The following is a 22,446-nucleotide window of genomic DNA, read 5'->3' on the forward strand; positions in this document are numbered from 1 at the left end:
GTAAATACTTGCAAAATTTATAGACAAAAAAATGATAACAGATTACATGAAATGAAAAAAAAAAGAAGATGAGAGAAAATTGTAGGTACAGTATATTAAAGCACATAGGTAGTTAAGATTGATTGCAATGACAGCTTAAAATGGTAGTTGACAACAAATTGGTAGGCACAATACAGCAGAAACAATATAAGATTGATTGCAATGACAGCTTGAATGGTAGTTGACAAAATTGGTAGTCACAATACAGCATATGGCTAGCACATAAAAGAAGACAGCAATGAACACAATGATAAGGTTGTTTGATAATTACATAAAAATTAGGAGATTGGGTAACACTAGGTACAGAGCAAATTTAAAGCTCAGTGTAGGAAACTAAGAAGATGAAGTTAGGTACTTTTTGGTTTTGCTTTTAAATAAGGCAAAAGTTTTACAGTTTTTCAATTCACTAGGGAGTGAGTTCCATAGACTAGGTCCCTTAATTTGCATAGAGTGTTTACACAGATTAAGTTTGACCCTGGGGATATCAAAGAGATATTTATTTCTGGTGTGGTGATAATGGGTCCTATTACATCTGTCCAGGGAGAGTTTCAGAGCATGGTTTGCATTTAAGAACAGGGTTTTGTAAATGTAGTTGACACAAGAGAATGTGTGGAGGGAGTTAATATTTAGCAAGTTTAGGGATTTAAACAAGGGAGCTGAGTGTTGTCTGAAAGCAGAGTTAGTTATTATTCTGATAGCAGATTTTTGCTGTGTGATGATGGGCTTAAGGTGGTTTGCAGTGGTAGACCCCCATGCACAGATACCATAATTAAGATAGGGGTAGATTAGTGCATAATATAGTGAGAGGAGAGCAGAGTTAGGAACATAATATCTGATTTTGGAGAGTATACTAACTGTCTTAGAGACTTTCTTAGTTATGTGTTGAATGTGGGTGCTGAAGTTGAGTCTCTTGTCTAGGAATAGGCCAAGAAACTTGCCATCATTTTTATTACTGATGTTAATGTTGTCTATCTGTAGCTGAATTGCATTTGATGATTTGCTTCCAAATAAGATGTAAGTCTTTTCGATGTTTAATGTTAGTTTGTTCGTTGACATCCATAAGTGGACTTTTTTTAATTCATTATTCACAACATTATTTAGTGTTTGTGGGTTGATCAGTGAACACAAGAATTTGTGTTCACTGATCACGGGAAAAATAATAAAAAAATCGTAAGTGGCATATATTGTCCACTATAGGGCGGGGAATTCTGGCAAAAATCAGGCGCTGACTGAGCGTGCGTCCCAGGCGGTCTGTTGATCGCCAGCTGTCAGGTCGGAGTTTCCACAAAGAGATAATTACCTAATTATTTCAATGTCTCTGATTGATTTTTCGTAGTTTTTTTGCTGTAATATTATTCAATAGTGTGTAGTGTGATATATTTATATAATAAAATGAGTGAATCATCGCTGTACTCAAAAATATGGTGTGCATATTGTTGATTCAATTATGTTCATCAAACAGTGAACAAATACTTTGTCGGTTATTACACTATATACATAGGTTATATATAAGTATCTGCATGTTTTGTTCACCATAACGAACCACTAAGTTGGTATGCTGAGTGGCAGTGGCATTGGCAGGCAGTGACTGGCTGCCACTGGCTGCCACTCCCTCCCTCACCTCACCTCACCTGACTTGCCACCATTCTCCACCCACCATACTGTTTTTGCTTTTATATACAGATGTTATATATAAGTATTTACATGTTTTGTTCACCATAACTGTACATCTAAGCCTGTATGGTGAGTAAAGGCACAAAGACGAAGCTACTCACACAGTCAGCTGGTGGCGGCCACCCTCAAGGCCAGACGCACTAATATTTCTCCTACAACAATACTGTTTGTGGTGTTATTACACTATATACACACATTATATATAAATATCTACCTGTTTTATTCACCATACTTGTACAAGTAAACTGGTATGGTGCCCAAGGACTATCGTGGTCATCAGTAAACAACATGGTAAGTCCTGCAGATGACGCTCCTCCCTCACCAAAATGGCGGCTCCCATCGTCCTACTCTCGCTGTTATCTCACACTATACACACGTTATATATAAGTATCTACATTTGTGTTCACCATAGCGAACCACTAAGCTGGTATGGTGAGTGCAGTCAATAAAAGATGGCCACACACACTCAAAAGACAACGCCACCATCCTCCCTCCCACAGCATTACTCCTCCCTCCATTACGCACAGCGCCAAATATCACCACAATCCTGCTATTATCAGACCCCTGGTCAGTTTTATCACAGTCAGGGGTCTTCTGTAATAATATCATCGCTACATAATAGCATGAACAAGTATATTATGGCATTTTTAGGCGATGCTGTGGTCACAAGCAGAACAGCAGTGCTGTGAGTTGATGCTGCGTGCGTCAGGCTTGGTAGCTGACTCAATACTGAGGCCCCTAACACCCGGGAGTTTGGCCCACGATTTTTTTTTTAAATGGCGTCTGTTTACAAGAGCCCTGATGAAGGTGTGGTGAACCCCGTGTATCCGCGGGCCGTCTAACCCTTAACATGCTCGGGGTTTAATATCCTGTCATCCCCACAGGCACATGTCATTTTGAAAAAAAAAAAAATTATTTTTTCTTCCTAACCTGTAATTTGTGTTCACTGATCACGGGAAAAATAATAAAAAAATCGTAAGTTACATATATTGCCCGCTATAGGGCGGGGAAGTCTGGCAAATTATAGGCGCTGACTCAGCATGCGTCCCAGCAGGTCTATTGCTCGCCAGCTGTCAGGCCGGAGTTGCCACAAAGAGATAATTACCAAATTATTTCAATGTCTCCGATTGATTTTTCATAGGTTTTTTGCTGTAATATTATTCAATAGTTTGTAGTTTGATATATTTATATAATAAAATGAGTGAATCATTGCTGTACTCAAAAATATAATGTGCATATTTTTTATTCAATTATGTTCATCAATCAGTGAACAAATACTTTGTCGGTTATTACACTATAAGCACAGGTTATATATAAGTATCTGCATGTTTTGTTCACTATAACGAACCACTAAGTAGCTATTATGAGTCAAAAAGTAACGAGGAGTGACCGCCGTGTACCAGCCAGCCACTCCCGCCCTCCCTCCAGTCATCTGACTCACCCACATTCTCCTCCCACAATAATGTTTTTGCTATAATTCACTATATACAGACGTTATATATAAGTATCTACATGTTTTGTTCACCATAACTGTACATCTAAGCTTGTATGGTGAGTAAAGGCACAAGGACGTAGGACCTCACACAGTCAGCTGATGGCTGCCGCCCTCAAGGCCAGACGCACTAATATTTCTCCTCCAACAATACTGTGTGGTGTTATTACGCTATATACACACATTATATATAAATATCTACCTGTTTTGTTCACCATACTTGTACAAATATACTGGTATGGTGCCCAAAGACCATCGTGGTAACCAGTAAACAACACCGTCGTCTGCACGGTGGCGTCGTGCAGACGACGCCACCGCCCTCACCAAAATGGCGGCTCCAAACCTTCTCTTGCTGTTTATACCCTCTATACACACGTTATATATAAGTATCTACATTTGTGTTCATCATAGCGAACCACTAAGCTGGTATGGTGAGTGCAGTCAATAAAAGATGGCCACACAGAGTCAGAAGACAACGCCACCACCCTCCCTCCCACAGCATTACTCCTCCCTCCATGGAGCACAGCGCTAAATATCACCACAATCCTGCTTTTATCAGAACCCTGGTCAGTTTTATCACAGTCAGGGGTCTTCTGTAATAATATCATCGCTACATAATAGCATGAACAAGTATATTTTGGCATTTTTAGGCGATGCTGTGGTCATAAGCTGAACAGCAGTGCTGTTAGCTCATGCTGTGTGCATCAGGCTTGGTTGCTCACTCAATACTGAGGCCAATAACACCTGAGAGTTTGGCCCACGATTTTTTTAAAAAATGGAGAATTTTTACAAGAGCCCTAATGAAGGTGTGGTGAACCCCCGTGTATCCACGGGCCGTTTAAATCTTGCGTAATACTCCAACACATCATATAACGTGATGCGCAGTTGACTGGAACAACGTCCAACACGTCATATGACGTGATGCGCACTTTAAGGGTTAAATACAAGAGTTTTACATTCTTGTAAAGCCACTAGTACGCATAGCGTTTCGGGCAGGTCCTTAACCCTAATTTCCCCGGAATACGACCCCGCCGAATCGTTTAACAACCAGGTACCCATTCACTGCTGGGTGAACAGAGGCTACAGTTAAGGATTGGCGCCCAGTCAATCCTCCCCGGCCAGGATTCGAACCCAAGGCAAGGCGCTTGCGAAACGCCAGGCGAGTATCTTACCACTGCGCCACGGAGACTGCTAAAATCTTGCGTAGTACTCCAACACATCATATGACGTGATGTGCAGTTGACTGGAACAACGTCCAACACGTCATATGACGTGATGCGCACTTTATTGGTTAAAGCACATATGTAGCTAAGATTGATTGCAATGACAGCTTGATTGGTAGTTGACAAAAATTGGTAGGCACATTACAGCATATGGCTAGCACATAAAAGAAGACAGCAATGAACACAATGATAAGGTTGTTTGGGTTAAATACATAAAAATTAGGAGATTGGTAACACTAGGTACAGAGCAAATTTAAAGCTCAGTGTAGGAAACTAAGAAGATGAAATTAGGTACTTTTTGGTTTTGCTTTTAAATAAGGCAAAAGTTTTACAGTTTTTCAATTCACTAGGGAGTGAGTTCCATAGACTAGGTCCCTTAATTTGCATAGAGTGTTTACACACATTAAGTTTGACCCTGGGGATATCAAAGAGATATTTATTTCTGGTGTGGTGATAATGGGTCTTATTACATCTGTCTAGGGAGAGTTTCAGAGCATGGTTTGTATTTAAGAACAGGGTTTTGTAAATGTAGTTGACACAGGAGAATGTGTGGAGGGAGTTAATATTTAGCAAGTTTAGGGATTTAAACAAGGGAGCTGAGTGTTGTCTGAAAGCAGAGTTAGTTATTAATTCTGATAGCAGATTTTTGCTGCGTGATGATGGGCTTAAGGTGGTTTGCAGTGGTAGACCCCCATGCACAGATACCATAATTAAGATAGGGGTAGATTAGTGCATAATATAGTGAGAGGAGAGCAGAGTTAGGAACATAATATCTGATTTTGGAGAGTATACTAACTGTCTTAGAGACTTTCTTAGTTATGTGTTGAATGTAGGTGCTGAAGTTGAGTCTCTTGTCTAGGAATAGGCCAAGAAACTTGCCATCATTTTTATTACTGATGTTAATGTTGTCTATCTGTAGCTGAATTGCATTTGATGATTTGCTTCCAGATAAGATGTAGTAAGTCTTTTCGATGTTTAATGTTAGTTTGTTCGTTGACATCCATAAGTGGACTTTTTTTAATTCATTATTCACAACATTATTTAGTGTATGTGGGTTGAGGTCTGAATAGATAAGGGGTAGTATCATCAGCAAACAATATAGGTTTGAGAATATTAGAGACATTAAGCATCTAATCCAATTTATGTTCCAGAGCGACTGGACTTCCAGGACACCCTGGCAGTCCAGTTTCTAGAGGAAGGTTTGTCTTCAGAGCTCCACTGTGATGTCGATGGCGACCCCACTCCCAGGGTCAGCTGGCGTGTCCGGGAAAGGAAGATTGCCAATGGTAGGTTAAAGCAGGAAGCACTATCTTTAAAGGGTAAGATATTTAAGCAGGAAGAAAGGTCTGCAATGGTAAGATATTGAAGCGGAAAGGTATTCCAGGATAAGATGTTGAAGCAGGTGATAAGGAAAGTCCACAATGGTAAGATGAAGATGCAGGATGGAAGGTTTTCCATGGTAAGAGGTAGTAGGAAGGTAGGTCCACCAGGGTAAGAATTTAACTCTCAAACCGCTAGGGGCCCAAATTTATTTATTTATTTATTTATTTATGCATATACAAGAATGTACATAAGGAATGTGAGGATACAATTATGGTAATTACAGTCTTGTAAAGCCACTAGCACGCGCAGCGTTTCGGGCAGGTCCTTAATCTAAGAAAATTTTAAGGAGGTAAATACTTGCAAAATTTATAGACAAAAAAATGATAACAGATTACATGGAATGAAAAAAAAAAAGATGAGAGAAAATTATAGGTACAGTATATTAAAGCACATAGGTAGCTATGATTGATTGCAATGACAGCTTAAAATGGTAGTTGACAACAAATTGGTAGGCACAATACAGCAGAAACAATATAAGATTGATTGCAATGACAGCTTGAATGGTAGTTGACAAAAATTGGTAGTCACAATACAGCATATGGCTAGCACATAAAAGAAGACAGCAATGAACACAATGATAAGGTTGTTTGATATTACATAAAAATTATGAGATTGGGTACCACTAGGTACAGAGCAAATTTAAAGCTCAGTGTAGGAAACTAAATAGATGAAGTTAGGTACTTTTTGGTTTTGCTTTTAAATAAGGCAAAAGTTTTACAGTTTTTCAATTCACTAGGGAGTGAGTTCCATAGACTAGGTCCCTTAATTTGCATAGAGTGTTTACACAGATTAAGTTTGACCCTGGGGATATCAAAGAGATATTTATTTCTGGTGTGGTGATAATGGGTCCTATTACATCTGTCCAGGGAGAGTTTCAGAGCATGGTTTGCATTTAAGAACAGGGTTTTGTAAATGTAGTTGACACAAGAGAATGTGTGGAGGGAGTTAATATTTAGCAAGTTTAGAGATTTAAACAAGGGAGCTGAGTGTTGTCTGAAAGCAGAGTTAGTTATTATTCTGATAGCAGATTTTTGCTGTGTGATGATGGGCTTAAGGTGGTTTGCAGTGGTAGACCCCCATGCACAGATACCATAATTAAGATAGGGGTAGATTAGTGCATAATATAGTGAGAGGAGAGCAGAGTTAGGAACATAATATCTGATTTTGGAGAGTATACCAACTGTCTTAGAGACTTTCTTAGTTATGTGTTGAATGTGGGTGCTGAAGTTGAGTCTCTTGTCTAGGAATAGGCCAAGAAACTTGCCATCATTTTTATTACTGATGTTAATGTTGTCTATCTGTAGCTGAATTGCATTTGATGATTTGCTTCCAAATAAGATGTAGTAAGTCTTTTCGATGTTTAATGTTAGTTTGTTCGTTGACATCCATAAGTGGACTTTTTTTAATTCATTATTCACAACATTATTTAGTGTATGTGGGTTGAGGTTTGAGTAGATAAGGGTAGTATCGTCAGCAAACAATATAGGTTTGAGAATATTAGAGACATTAGGCAGATCGTTTATATATATAAGAAATAGAAGAGGTCCTAAGATGCTGCCCTGTGGCACTCCAACGGTAATTGGTAGAGTGGAAGAAGTTGTATCATTGATGGTTACATATTGGTGTCTGTCACTAAGATAGGATCGGATGTAGTCAAGGGCAAGGCCTCGGATTCCATAATGCTGGAGTTTAAGTAAGAGGTAGTTGTGATTAACAGTATCAAAGGCTTTTCTTAGGTCAATGAAGAGTCCAATCGGAAACTCATTTTTGTCAAGGGCTGAGTAGATAATGTCAAGGAGACTAATGATTGCATCATTGGTACTCTTTTGGGACCGGAAGCCAAACTGGCAGGGGCTGAGTATGTCGAATTTTACGAGGTAGGAATAGAGCTGTTTGTAAATAATTTTTTCAAATATTTTTGATAGAATGGGTAGATTTGATATTGGTCTATAATTGTTTATGTCCGCCGGATTGCCTCCTTTATGGACTGGCGTTACTCTTGCTTTTTTGAGGATATCAGGGAAGGTGTGACACTCTATAGATTTGTTGAACAGTAGTGCTATGGGTGGGGCAAGGGCATGGGAGGCTCTCTTGTACACAATGGACGGAATTTCACTGGTGTTCCCTGCCTTGGTTTTTAGAGAGTGTATGATGGACACAACATCTGTTGGGCTGACTGGTGAAAGGAGAAGAGAGTTTGGATAGCTGCCTGAGAGATATGTGTTAATATGTGTCTGAGTCTGTGGGATTTTACTGGCAAGATTAGCACCAACCGATGAAAAGAAACTATTAAATTCATTTGCCATTTCTAAATCAGTTGACGGTATATCCCCATCCTTGTAGAGTTTTATTTGGTTATGTGAGTGTTGTTTAGTTCCTAGGATACTAGAGATAGTTTTCCAAGTGTTTTTCATGTTGCCTTTTGCTTCATTGAATCTATTCACATAATATGCAAGTTTTGCCTTTCTTATGATACTGGTAAGCATTGATGAGTACCTTTTAGCTACTTCCTTTGAAACTAGGCCAATCCTAACTTTCTTTTCATATTCATGTTTCTTGTTGATTGAGTTGAGAATGCCACTTGTGAGCCATGGATTGTTTAATCTTTTGTCAGTTACTTGCTTTGTAAGAAGGGGACAATGAAGGTTGTAGAGGCTTAGAGTTTTGGAGAGGAAGAGGTTAGCTAATGAATTTATATCATGGGTATTATTGAATTCAGAATCCCAGTTAATATTGTGAAGTGCCTCTGTAAGATTGTCTAAAGCTGATTCACTGTGTAGCCTAAATGAAAGTTTCTTGCTTTTTGGTGGTGTTATGTCCATGTTCGCTATGAGAAAGGTAGGATAGTGGTCAGTTGTTCTGTCGTAGATTATACCAGATACAAGGGGAGCTGTTATGTTTGTCCATATGTGGTCCAAGGTAGTGGCTGATGTTTGAGTGACTCGGGTAGGTTTGGTGATAGTGGGGATTAGCATACAGGAGTTCATGCTGTTAAGGAAATAGTCAACTTGAGAGCAGTTTTGTTGACCCAGGTCAGTATTAAAGTCTCCTCCCAGAATGATGTGGTTTTTGTTGAGATTGTTGTTTATAATAAGATTCCTTAGGTTGTCTGAGAAAGAAGCTATGTTAGTATTAGGAAATCTATAGATGGCTCCAATAGTCAAAGAGGATTTAAGGGATTTAATTGTAAACTGAGCAAAAGTATATTCACAGTAGTCATCTCTGTCACTAATAACACTGTTGCAGATAAATGTATCTCTGTAATATATAGCTGTGCCACCACCTTTTTTATTAGGCCTACAGTTATGAATGGCTTTATAACCAGCTAAGTTGTAGAGTTGGGTATAGTCTTTATTTAGCCAAGTTTCTGTTAAAATAATGAACGATAGGTTAGTACCTAGTGCTGTGAGTAGTGCATTTAAATCGTCAAAATGTTTACCAAGTGATCTAACATTTTGGTTGTAAACTGATAGACAGGTGCTATTTTGGAGTTTGTTTTTAGCCTGGTGTGCTGTGAAATACTTACAATAATGATGATCAATGTGCTGGTTGGTATAGATATGAGACAGAAGATTTTGATCAGGATCAATATCAGTGTGCATAGAGATGCAGAGGGATCACGATACAAGATACACGATAAAGCAAAACACAAGAATAAGAGCAGATACAATAAAATAGTACAGTAACAATTTAGAAGTAAAATAAAGATCCAATAGATAGCCAGGGAGGACACAGAAGTTACATAAAATAAAACACAAAAAATCAGTAGAGACTGACAATATAAATGTAAAATAAAAAATAATAAGAAAAATAATAATCATAAAAAAAAAATGATCTTGAAGATAATTAGCTTAGTAATGGTTAATTAACAGGGTAATAAAAAGCCCTAGGTTTAGTGACAAGGGGATTAACTAAGAACAAATAATTAAGAGTATAAAACAGGCAAAGATGACAAACAAAAAATAAAGTAAAAATTAAAATAAAAATAAAAATAAACACCTTTGGAAAGGAAAGGCAGAGCTTAAGTACACTTTGGTTGTATGTGAGACTACAAATTATGTTCTGGTTATTCAGCTGATATCCCACAGTCATCCAGGAAAGAAGTGAGGTGTGCTTCAGTGGTTATGACATAAGTTTTTCCAGAGTCAGTCTTCCTAGCTATTATTTTACCATCGCGCACAAAACAATGTTTAATAGCAGTGGATCTATTGCGAATTCCACGTAGTTTAAATAAGAGATTTTGTCTGAATCTGGTAAGACATTCGTTCACATAAACCTTGGATTGGATTTCAAAATGGATTTTTTGAAATTTCAATCATTTCAATAAACAAATGGATTTCACACCCACAGGCGCAAAAAAAAATAAATCCAAAAATTCTTTTGTCTTATAGAAGTGTTCATTTTTGTTCCCTGATCACGGAAAAAATAACAAAAAAATCGTGGATGGCATATTTTAGCCGCAATAGGGTAGGGAAGTGTTGCAAAAAAGGGGCGTTGACAGAGCCTTCGCCAGACGAGGTCTACTCCGCCTGAGCTGTTAGGCGGCAGTTGCCACAAATATATTATTACCTAATTATTTCAATGTCTCTGATTTTTTCGTAGTTTTTTGCAGTAATATTATTCAATACAGTGAATTGTGATATATTTATATAATAAAATGTGTGAACCATTGCTGTACTCAAAATTATAGTGTGCATATTAGTGATTCAATTATTATGTTCATAAAACAATAAACAAATAGTTTTGCTGTTGTTACACTATATACACAGGTTATATATACGTATTTGCATGTTTTGTTCACCATAACGAACCACTAAGTTAATATTGTGAGTCAAAAAGCAACGAGGAGTGACCACCACACCAGCCAGCCACTCCCTCCCTCAACAACACCTCACTCGCCCTCATTCTTCTCCCACAATACTGTTTTTGCATTTATTTACTATACACAGACGTTATATATATATATAGGTATTTACATGATTTGTTCACCATAACCGTACATCTAAGCTTGTATGGTGAGTAAAGGCACAAAGACGTAGCTACTCACACACTCAGCTGGTCGGCGGCCGCCCTCAAGGCCAGACACACTAATATTTCTTCGCCCAACAATATTGTTTGTGGTGTTATTACGCTATGTACACACATTATATATAAGTATCTACCCGTTTTATTCACCATACCTGTACAAATAAGCTGGTATGGTGCCCAAAGATCATAGTGGCCACCAGTACACAACATGGTAAGTCGTGCAGACGACGCACCTCCCTCACCAAAATGGCGGCTCCCAACCTACTCCTCTTGCTGTTATCACACTCTATACACACGTTATATATAAGTGTCTACATTTGTGTTCACCATAGTGAACCACTAAGCTGGTATGGTGAGTGCAGTCAATAAAAGGTGGCCACACACAGTCAAAAGACAACGCCACCACCCTCCCTCCCACAGCATTACTCCTCCCTCCACGGAGCACAGCACTAAATATCACCACAATCCTGCTATTATCAGAATCCTGGTCAGTTTTATCACAGTCAGGGGTCTTCTATAATACTATCATCAGTAAATAATAGCAGTATCATATATATTATGACATTTGTAGGCGATGCTGTGGTCAAAAGCTGAACAGTGGTGCTGTGAGCTTGTGCTACGTGCGCCAGCCTTGGTGGCTTGCTCAATACTGATGCTCTAACACCCAAGATTGTTGGCCTGGAGTTTTTTCTAGGTGGCATCTGGCAACTATCGGTCGTGGCTGTACTATAGTGGGGGCCGCTATAGTGTGCATATTCTAGGCGGGGCGTTTAAATTATAGCGCTAGACACGAAATCATATATAAATGATGTGCGCGGTTTTGGTTTTGTCACAGATATCATATATATATGATATGTGCGGTTTGAGGGTTAAAGCATAATGAAAGATCTTCAAGGTAAGTTATCAAGATATTTTATATCCATATACAGTATACTTTAATTTAATCAAATAGTGATATTTTGTATATCTGCTATCACAAATAATAAACATGCCCCAAACCTCTTTAACCCTTGGGCCACTAAGGGCCATTTTTCCTTCAACACCCACAGGCACAACAACAGCAACAAAAATATAAAATATTCTTTCGACTTATAAAAATGTTTGTGTCCCCTGATCACAGGAAAAAAAATCGTAGGCATATTTTGGGCGCAATAAGGTGGGAAAGTCTGGCAAAAAAGGTGTTGACAGAGCAGTCGCCTGATGAGGTTTGCTCCGCCCGTCAGGCGAGGGTTAAAACAAAGATATTATTACCTAATTATTTCAATGTCTCTGATTTATTCTTTGTTTTTTTTTGCAGTAATATTATTCAATAGTGTGTATTGTGATATATTTATATAATAAAATGTCGAAACATCACTGTACTCAAAATTATTGTGTTCATATTAGTGATTCAATTAATATGTTCATAAAACAATAAACAAATAGTTTTGCTGTTATTACACTATATACACATATTATATATGCGTATCTGCATGTTTTGTTAACCATAACGAACCATTGAGTTGGTATTGAGTCAAAAGCAATGAAGAGTGACCTTCGCTCACCAGCTAGCCAGCTACTCGCCACCACTTCCTCACTCGCCAACATACTCCTCCAACCGTACTGTTTTTGCTTTTATTTACTGTACACAGATGTTAAATATAAGTATCTACATGTTTTGTTCACCATAACTGTGCATCTAAGCTTGTATGGAAAATTCAAGCAATAAGAGACATAGCTCTTGCTCTTGCTGCTCTTGCAGTCTCCGAGGTGTAGTGGTAAGACACTCGCCTGGCGTTCCGCGAGCGCTATGTCATGGGTTCGTATCCTGGCCGGGGAGGATTTACTGGGCGCAAATCCTTAACTGTAGCCTCTGTTTAACGCAACAGTAAAATGTGTACTTGGATGAAAAAACGATTCTTCGCGGCAGGGGATCGTATTCCAGGGACCATAGGATTAAGGACTTGCCCGAAACGCTACGCGTACTAGTGGCTGTACAAGAATGTAACAACTCTTGTATATATCTCAAAAAAAAAAAAAAAAGCTGCATACACAGCTGGTGGCTGCCTCCCTCACTGGTTCAAGGCCAAGCGCACTAATATTTCTCCTCCAACAATACGGTTTGTGGTGTTATTACACTATATACACACATTATATACAAGTATCTACATGTTTTATTCACCATACCTGTACAAATAAGCTGGTATGGTGCCCAAAGACTATAATGGCCACCAGTAAACAACATGACATGTCATGCAGACGACGCACCTCCCTCTCCAAAATGGCGGCTTCCAACATACTCCTATTGCTGTTATTACACTCTATACACATGTTATATATAAGTATCTACATTTGTGTTCACCATAGTGAACCACTAAGCCGGTATGGTAAGTCCAGTCAATAAAAGGTGGCCACACAATCAGAAGACGAAGCTACGACCCTCCTTCCCTTAGCATTTCTCATCCCACAATGGAGCACAGCACTAAATATTGCCACAATCATGCTATTATGAGGCTCCTGGTCAGTTTTATCACAGTCAAGGGTCTTCTGTAATACTATCATCGCTAAATAATAGCAGTTTTTTAGACGATGCTGTGGTCACAAGCTGAACAGTGGTGTTGTGAGCTCATGCTGCATGCGCTAGCCTTGGTGGCTCGCTCAGTATTGACGCTCTCACACCCAGGAATGTTGGCCATGATTTTTTTTTCTCGGTGGCATCTGCCAACTATCGGTCGTTTCTGCACTATAGCTGCCCCCTATTTCATGCTGGGTGTTTAAATTAAAGCGCTAGACACTAAAACAGCTATTAATGTATTGCGCGATATCGGTAATGTTACTCAAATCATCTATATATGTATTGCACGGCCTAAGGGTTAATCTTTGTGCTGCTCCACTACTAATAGCCTTCAACACGGCCAGGCACACACAAAAAAAATGCTGTTTGCAAATGTATCGTGTACCAATAACAAAAAACTTTGCATTGAAGATCTACCAGTCATTTTAAATAAAATAGCTTAATTCATAATTTATAAGTCTTATACGACAGAAATTTTCATTTACATTAATAGTTTACTTCATCAGGCTTCCATGTTTTCCAGTCATTCTTACTATGTCTTTTCCTAACAGGCGACAAGTATGAAGTAAGTAGTGAGAGGCCCAACAACCTCATTGTCCACAATGTTACCCTCGATGATGCTGGCGAGTACAAATGCGTCGCTCTTCAGCTCTCAGAACACATTTCTGACTTCAAGGATTTTATTGTCAATGTAAAAGTTCACCGTAAGTAATTTTAGAAGCATTAACTTTCACATTTAAAACATTAAAATGAGATTTTGAGTTATATTTTTTGATCAAAATGATGCAAACACAGAGCAAACTCTGTTTGAGCAAAAAGGAACAGTGAATGCTTTGCTTTTACCTGGGTTTTAAATTACAGCTGGAAGAGATCATCAGCGCAAATGGGGATATATATATATATATATATATATATATATATATATATATATATATATATATATATATATATATATATTTATACATATATATATACATATATATATATACTGTAACCCCGTGATTATCCGGAATTCAAACATCCAGAAAATGCCCTTATACGGCCAAAATCGTGATCGGATAAAGTTATCACAATATCCGGCCAAAATGGCCACAGGAACCGGATAAAAGCTGGTTTGGCCGGATGAATATTCGGCCATACAGTATTAATCCCATCTGTGGCTCTAGACGCATGGTGGAGGAGGGGGTGGGGTGGGTGGGTGGTGTTGGGAGGGTGGGAGAAGTGTGTCGGAAGGGACCACCTGGGTACAGGAATTGGCATTAATTTTAGAACACCTAATCATAGCCAAAAACAAATTAAATAAGTACTAGTAATTATGTATTAACAAATAAATAAGTTTCCTAAAAGTAATGTGCACAGGCTGAAGTTTCCTTAAAAAATATTGAGTTTTTTTTCCTCCTGGCAGCCTACGTAACGTGCTATAACTGCCCCACCCCAAGTGGACCTGTCTAACACTGGTCAACTCATGTGCGTCTGTCCCTCGTGTTATACACAGTGCTGCGATATTAGTGAATTATTTTTTTAAATAACGTTTTTATTTTCATAGTAACTTTGAACATTTTTGGCCAAGATTATGTCTGGTAGCAGCATCAATCGTTCTGGAGGTGTTAAGAGGAAGAAAGTTGTCCTAACAATTAAAGACAAGATACTGTTATACACCTCAACCAGTGCAGCGTCACAGTGCTGCTCCATTAGTGAAATATTTTTTTCAATAACTTTTTTATTTTCATAGTAACTTTGAACATTTTTGGCCAAGACTATGTCTGGTAGCAGCATTAATCATTCTGGAGGTGTTAAGATGAAGAAGGTTGTCTTAGCAATTAAAGACAAGTTATGTGTTGTTCAACCAGTGAGGCGTCACAAGCAGCCAAATGCCTTCAACAAGTGAGGCTTCACAGGCAAGCCAAGCGCCTTCAACAAGTGAGGCGCAAGCAAGCGCCTTTAACAAGTGAGGTGTCACAGGCAAGCCAAGTGCCTTCAACAAGTGAGGCCTCACAGGCAACCCAAATGCCTTCAACCAGTGAGGCTTCAGCAGCTGGCAGTCAAAACTAACTTTGCTTAATGAACTGTACAGTAATTTTAAGTGTTAATTTTAGTGATGTGTTAGTATAGGTTACGTAAATTGTTAAGAATTCTTTACTTCAAGATGTGTGGCATCAATCAAGAAGACGAACACCAACAAGGTAAGTTGAGGTTTCTAGTTGAATATTTAATAAATATATGTGGCAAGGCAATTCAAATTATGTTGTTTGTAGTATAAAAGTAGTTGGAAATTGTCACTTATGGACTCGTAGGTGAAAAAGTACCATTATCCGAAAAATGTGATAATCTGGCTGGGGGTCTTTCCCATATAGTCCGGATGATCGAGTGGAGACAGTATATATATGTATGTAACAAATTAGATGGCAAATTTCTTGGCATTCTCATTGACCACAAGCTGAATTTCCAGGGACACATTCTAAATATATAAAAAAAAGTTTCAAAAACTGTTGGCATTCTTTCTAAGATCAGATATTATGTACCCCGCCCTGCCCTGGTGACGCTCTATTACTCCCTCATCTATCCATATCTCAACTATGGTATTTGTGCTTGGGGTTCTACTACCCAAGGAGCCGGTCGGCCGAGCGGACAGCACACTGGACTTGTGATCCTGTGGACCCGGGTTCGATCCCGGGCACCGGCGAGATACAATGGGCAGAGTTTCTTTCACCCTATGCCCCTGTTACCTAGCAGTAAAATAGGTACCTGGGTGTTAGTCAGCTGTCACGGGCTGCTTCCTGGGGGTGGAGGCCTCGTCGAGGACCGGGCCGCGGGGACACTAAAGCCCCGAAATCATCTCAAGATAAACTCAAGAACCCAAAATCATTTACGTCCTCTAATTACTCAACACAAAGCTGCTATTAGGACAATATCCAACACTGGCCCCAGACATCACTCGGTACCCCTACTCAAATCTCTGAATATGTTAGATATTAAGTCAATGCACATTCTCTCATGTGTATTATACATATATAAAACGCTGAACTGTAATGCCAATCCTGACCTCAAAAGCTTCATTGAAGGTTGTAACAGATCCCATGAGCACCACACCAGAAATAAATTCAGTTTTGATATTCCAAGAGTACGACTTAATCAAACTAGAAATGCTCTACAAATCAAGGGACCCAGAATGTGGAATGACCTTCCCAACCATGTTAAAGAATGTACCTCTCTCAACCAGTTTAAGATAAAAACGATATTGTCAACCCATGTCTGTTTTCTTAAACAACGCTGTTTGTCGACCTAATTGTATTTGTGCTGCTTTTTCAGCCACGTTTACCCCATTTTTATCTTTATTTTTATTTGTTCTTAACACATTTTATTCTTTATACTCAATTAGTATTAAGTTTTTAGTCATTAATGTTTTTCCTGCCCGAAACGCTTTGCGTAATAGTGGCTTTAGGCATTATATGTACTAGCTCCATCTATAAATCGATCAATTTATGTAAAATCTCTTGTATGTACGTACCTTACCTGAATTAAAAAAATTTTTATTTTATTTTATTTTATTATTTTATATATATATACAGTGGTACCTCGCATAACGAATTTAATCCGTTCCATGTTCGTCATGTGAAACGGACGTCATACAAAACGAGTGTCCCCCATATAACCAGTGTGATGCACTGTGTTTATTGTGAAATTCCCCCAGTGTGCATGACATCAAATGTTCCCCAAAATATCATTTTTCTTTGCAAAATGATAAATTACCGTCCCTGAACATGTCTATGTAAAAATAATTACCAAATTCCACTTACTTTGGCTGTGAGGGAGTCGACAAGGTGCGCTGTGACGTCATCAGGGGCTGGTCGCCCGTGTGTGAAGCTCCCAGACACGGTCGCGCAGGCCATTCAAGCACCGCGTGTTGCCACAAATATATTTTCAAATATTTTTCTATGCATTTCCAATGCGGTTTTATTTGTTTCTTTTATCGTATATGATGCATATTTGTGACCTTTACAATATGTATACAGTAGAATGTTCATAATTTTCCATGAAACTGTGATACATGTGTCAGTAATGTGTCCACAATAATTTTTTTTTTTTTTTTTTTTTTTTTTTTTTTTTGAGATATATACAAGAGTTGTTACATTCTTGTACAGCCACTAGTACGCGTAGCGTTTCGGGCAAGTCCTTAATCCTATGGTCCCTGGAATACGATCCCCTGCCGCGAAGAATCGTTTTTTCATCCAAGTACAGTGGTACCTCGGAATGCGATTGTCCCTGTATGCGAGATTTTCGGAAGGCGAGGTGTATTTACTCCAAAAATTTGTCTCGGAAGGCGATGGTTACTTCGGGAGGCAAGTTTGAACGCGAGTTTGTTGATACGCGTACAGCCGACCTAGCGCGTGGTCGTTCGGCGATCGTCGCCCCTCTGCCCCGCTGCCCCTCAGTTCACCATTGTCTCGCGCTCAGTGACTACCCCCACATCAATTCTTGTCGTGGATTTTCAGTGTTTTGTTGGATTTTTGGTGATTTGTCTATACAATTTGTTATTATATATCTCACCATGAGTCCCAAGAAAGCCAGTGGTAAGGATAAAGGCCAGAAAGCTCATGTGAGGATGACAATAGAGGAGAAACAAGAGATCATTCGAAAGCATGAGAACGGTACACGTGTTGTTGATCTTTGTAGGCAGTACAACAAAGCGACATCAACAATATGCACTATACTTAAGAAGAAAAATAAGATTATGAGTGCTAATGTGGCAAAAGGAGTAAGAACATTAACGACACAAAGACCACAAATACTTGAAGAAGTGGAAAAGTTGTTATTAATTTGGATACACGACAAGGAGTTGAGGGGTGATAGTGTTTCGGAGGCCATTATTTGTGAGAAAGCCAGGGTGTTGCACGAAGACCTTCTAAAGAAGACCCCTGCAACGAGTGATGCAGATAAGAAAGAGTTTAAGGCAAGCAGGGGCTGGTTTGAAAAATTTAGAAAGAGAAGTGGTATCCATAGTGTTACAAGGCATGGGGAGGCAGCCAGCTCAGACAAACCAGCCGCTGGACGATTTATTGACGAATTTAAAGAGTTTGCACAGGCTGAGGGATACCTACCGCAACAAGTGTTTAATTGTGACGAAACAGGACTGTTTTGGAAAAGAATGCCTAAGAGGACATACATTACCAAGGAGGAAAAATCCTTGCCTGGACACAAGCCTATGAAAGATAGGTTTACGCTTGTGCTGTGTTCAAATGCGAGTGGCGATTTGAAAATTAAACCCTTGCTAGTGTATCATTCTGAAAATCCAAGGGTTTTCAAACAGTATAATGTGCAGAAAACCCGTTTGTCTGTGATGTGGAAGTCTAATAAAAAAGCATGGGTGACTAGGCTTATTTTTTCGGAGTGGGTGAATGAAGTGCTGTGCCCTGCCATAGAAAAATATCTGCAGGAGAAACAATTGCCACTCAAAGCCGTGCTTCTCCTTGACAATGCTCCTGCTCATCCTCCAGGCTTGGAAGATGATTTGATGCCTCAATACAATAAATTCCTCACAGTTAAATTCCTTCCTCCTAACACCACTCCTCTAATTCAGCCTATGGACCAGAAAATCATAGCGAATTTTAAGAAACTGTATGAAAGGGCACTTTTCCGGAAATGTTTTGAAGTGACTGAAGCCACAAACCTCACCCTCAAAGAGTTCTGGAGAGAGCATTTTAACATTTTTAGTGCTTTAAAACTCGTTGACAAAGCCTGGCAAGAAGTGACTCAAAGAACCCTGATCTCTGGCTGGAGAAAATTGTGGCCTGAAGGTGTGAGAGAACTAGACTTTGAGGGGTTTGAGCCTATAAATGATGCGCCTATTGTTGAGGAAATTGTTAGTCTAGGCCAGAAAATGGGCTTGGAATTGGATGGTGATGATGTGGAGGAGTTGGTGGAAGAACACAACGAAGAACTGACCACCGAAGAACTCCTAGCCCTTCAACAGGAACAGCAAGCCAACACAGCAGCGAATGATTCTGCAGTGGAGGAGGAGGTGGTGGCAGCAGCACCAGCGAATGTCCCTTCTGCAGTAATTAAGAAGGTGTGTCAGATGTGGGAAGAGATTCAAACAACTATTGAACATACTCACCCAGACAAAGCTGTAGTAGGCCGTTGTCTTAATCTTTTCAATGACAATGTGATGCCTTACTACAGAGAGAGCTTGCGAAGAAGGGAAAAGCAAGCTTCCATGGACAAATATTTGGTGATGAAATCGAGCAGTGAGCCTCAACCAGGACCTAGTGGCACTCAGGTTAAACGTCCCAGGGAGAGCACACCAGAAAGGTCCTCACTGCCTGATGTGATTATGGAAGGGGACTCCCCTTCCAAACAGTAACTCCTCTCCTCCTCCCCCCTCCTCACCATCTTCCATACGCCTACAGCACTCGACAGTAAGGTAAGTAATAACTGGAACATAGTTTTGTAGGTTTATTTAGATGAATTATGTAAATTAGGTATAAAAATTTAGTTTGATGTGGGGTTTTTGGGGTAGTCAGGAACAGATTAATTCATTTCCCTTTATTTCTTATGGGGAAATTAACTTCGGAATGCGAGTTTTCGGAAGGCGAGGCGTCTCCAGGAACGGATTAAACTCGCATTCTGAGGTATGCCTGTACACATTTTACTGTTGCGTTAAACAGAGGCTACAGTTAAGGAATTGCGCCCAGTAAATCCTCCCCGGCCAGGATACGAACCCATGACATAGCGCTCGCGGAACGCCAGGCGAGTGTCTTACCACTACACCACGGAGACTGCATGTTTATTTATTTAAATGTTTATTGTCACAATATTACGTGGTAAAAATTCACTAAAATTACAATATGTACAGTTTCACATATTATTTACACAATAATACACTGTATTACACACTCAGTACTTTGGAGGTGCGTAATAGTCAATGAAGTAGTCCATGGTACACAGCGCGACTTTGCTCTCCTTGCACCAGCTACAGATAGATTTTCGTTTCCTGTTTCATCGTTCTGTGTGCTTGCAAATAACGCACTCGCGTGCACCCTTGGCTTTAGTACTTGTAGGTGGTATGTAGCCAAGCTTGTAAAGCATATGGTAGTATTGAAACGATTATAGGAAAAGCTCAATTTGTAAGGTAGTCTTGAAAAGATCGCTTTGTAAGGTCCCACACAGGAAGAGATTCAGCTAGCCTCAAAGAGTGTCCATCAGTCACGAAGAGATTCAGGTATTCTTGAAAATATCAATGAACAACACCACCATGGAAGCCGCTAACACTGTTCATCTATGCTACTTGTATCAGATGCATCATCACTGAACGCAGAAAACGATTCATCTATGTATCATCTATATAAATTCGAGATGGCCAGGGTGGGGCTCAGAGCTACACCTGGATACGCTCGCTGTATCATCCTCATAGGTGCTGTATCACTGGCATCCGACCATTGTGTTAAGCCCTTATTGCGCCTAGCTTCACCAATGTTATGACCCTTATGTTCTTCAAACAATAGGGTCTGAATTGCACCGACTGAGTGCAGTCTTTCAACACCGTGTGGGACAGGTGTTTGAGAGCCAGAGGCACGTGTGCCACAAATGGTTGCTCACGCAGTACTAACCCAGCCAGCAGCCCTTGTCTTTCATATTCGTTATAGCAAAAGGTTCGTTCAGTGTTTGTTGGGTAGGCTGCTCCATTATGACAATCTTTCTTTGTTTCAAATGTGTTCCATTTGTTTTGTATTTGTCACTTATGTCTCATAATGGAGCAGCCTACCTGACAAACACTGAACGAACCTTTATGGCATTTGTCCATTTTTCAAATTGTTTCAACAGTTCTTTTATTTTTCGTTTTTTTTTTTATTTAAGAAACATGGAGCAGCCGACCTGTAGATGACCGAACGAACCTTTTTGACATTTGTACTGGTTTTCAAAAATCTTCATTTTTTTTATTATTTACATTTTTTGTATGTATGAACATGGAGCAACCTACCTGCCGACCACCGAACGAACATTTTGCTATAAGACAAATGAAAAATAAATATTGAACACATTTGAAGAAAGGAAAATGTCATAATGGTTTATTCAGTGTATGTAAGGTAGGCTTCTCCATTATTGAGACGTAAATGACAAATACAAAACAAATGGAACACATTTGAAACAAAGAAAGATTGTTATAATGGAGCAGCCTACCTGCCGAACACAGAACGAACCTTTTTGACATTTGTTGTATATCAGACATTTCATTTCTTTTTTCCTACAAAAACGTCAATGCTTTGCAACATCTCAGCAGTCACCCCATTATATCCCAGTATCATTAGCATCTTTAAACAAGAACAACATAATTTATGTGCATCGTCGGAGGCGTCTAAGAATGTGCAAGAAGCAGCGCGACCCCACCTGGCCCACCATGTGGTGTTGACGTTACTCAAACCAGCGTTCGTCATACGGGACGATTTGACGCCGATCGGGCCGTTCGTTACCCAAAATGTTCGTCTTTTGGGGTGATCGTTATGCGAGGTACCACTCTATATATATATATATATATATATATATATATATATATATATATATATATATATATATATATATATATATATATATATATATATATATTATTAAATATGACCGAAAAAGTAAGATTAATAATTCTAACACGAATTTTCTCGATCTTTCGTACATTTCTTTTCACTGTTGGTGGTAATTCAAAAATCAATTCTCCAAAATTCATTTTTATTTCTAGTCTGACGCGACACTTGAGCGCGTTTCGTAAAACTTATTACATTTTCAAAGACTTTAGTTTACACATACACAACTGAATAGAACTTACACATCTCCGATTTGTTTATATCTACATTTGAGTGAGGTGGATGGGGTGAGGTGGCATTAATAGGGTATTAATTTCATCAACACAAGACAGAACACGAAACAATGGGTATTGAATGGAAGTGATTGTAGAAAGCCTATTGGTCCATATTTCTTGATGCTTCTATATTGGAGCGGAGTCTTGAGGTGGGTAGAATATAGTTGTGCATTAATTGGCTGTTGATTGCTGGTGTTGACTTTTT

The 22,446-nt window shown here is 39.2% G+C and overlaps 1 protein-coding gene across 2 annotated transcripts in view; it reads left to right on the top strand.

The window, feature by feature from the left end:
• LOC123768775 (neural cell adhesion molecule 1) overlaps positions 1-22,446 on the top strand; it is a 213,303-nt gene that overhangs the window by 89,081 nt on the left and 101,776 nt on the right. For both annotated transcript variants that reach the window (XM_045759563.2, XM_045759561.2), the window contains 2 exons: positions 5,580-5,714; positions 13,945-14,097. In XM_045759563.2, the coding sequence (XP_045615519.1) occupies positions 5,580-5,714; positions 13,945-14,097 (288 nt within the window). The remainder of the gene's footprint in view (positions 1-5,579; positions 5,715-13,944; positions 14,098-22,446) is intronic.

This window comes from Procambarus clarkii, chromosome 83 (genome assembly GCF_040958095.1).
Source record: "Procambarus clarkii isolate CNS0578487 chromosome 83, FALCON_Pclarkii_2.0, whole genome shotgun sequence".
Lineage (NCBI taxonomy): Eukaryota > Metazoa > Arthropoda > Malacostraca > Decapoda > Cambaridae > Procambarus > Procambarus clarkii.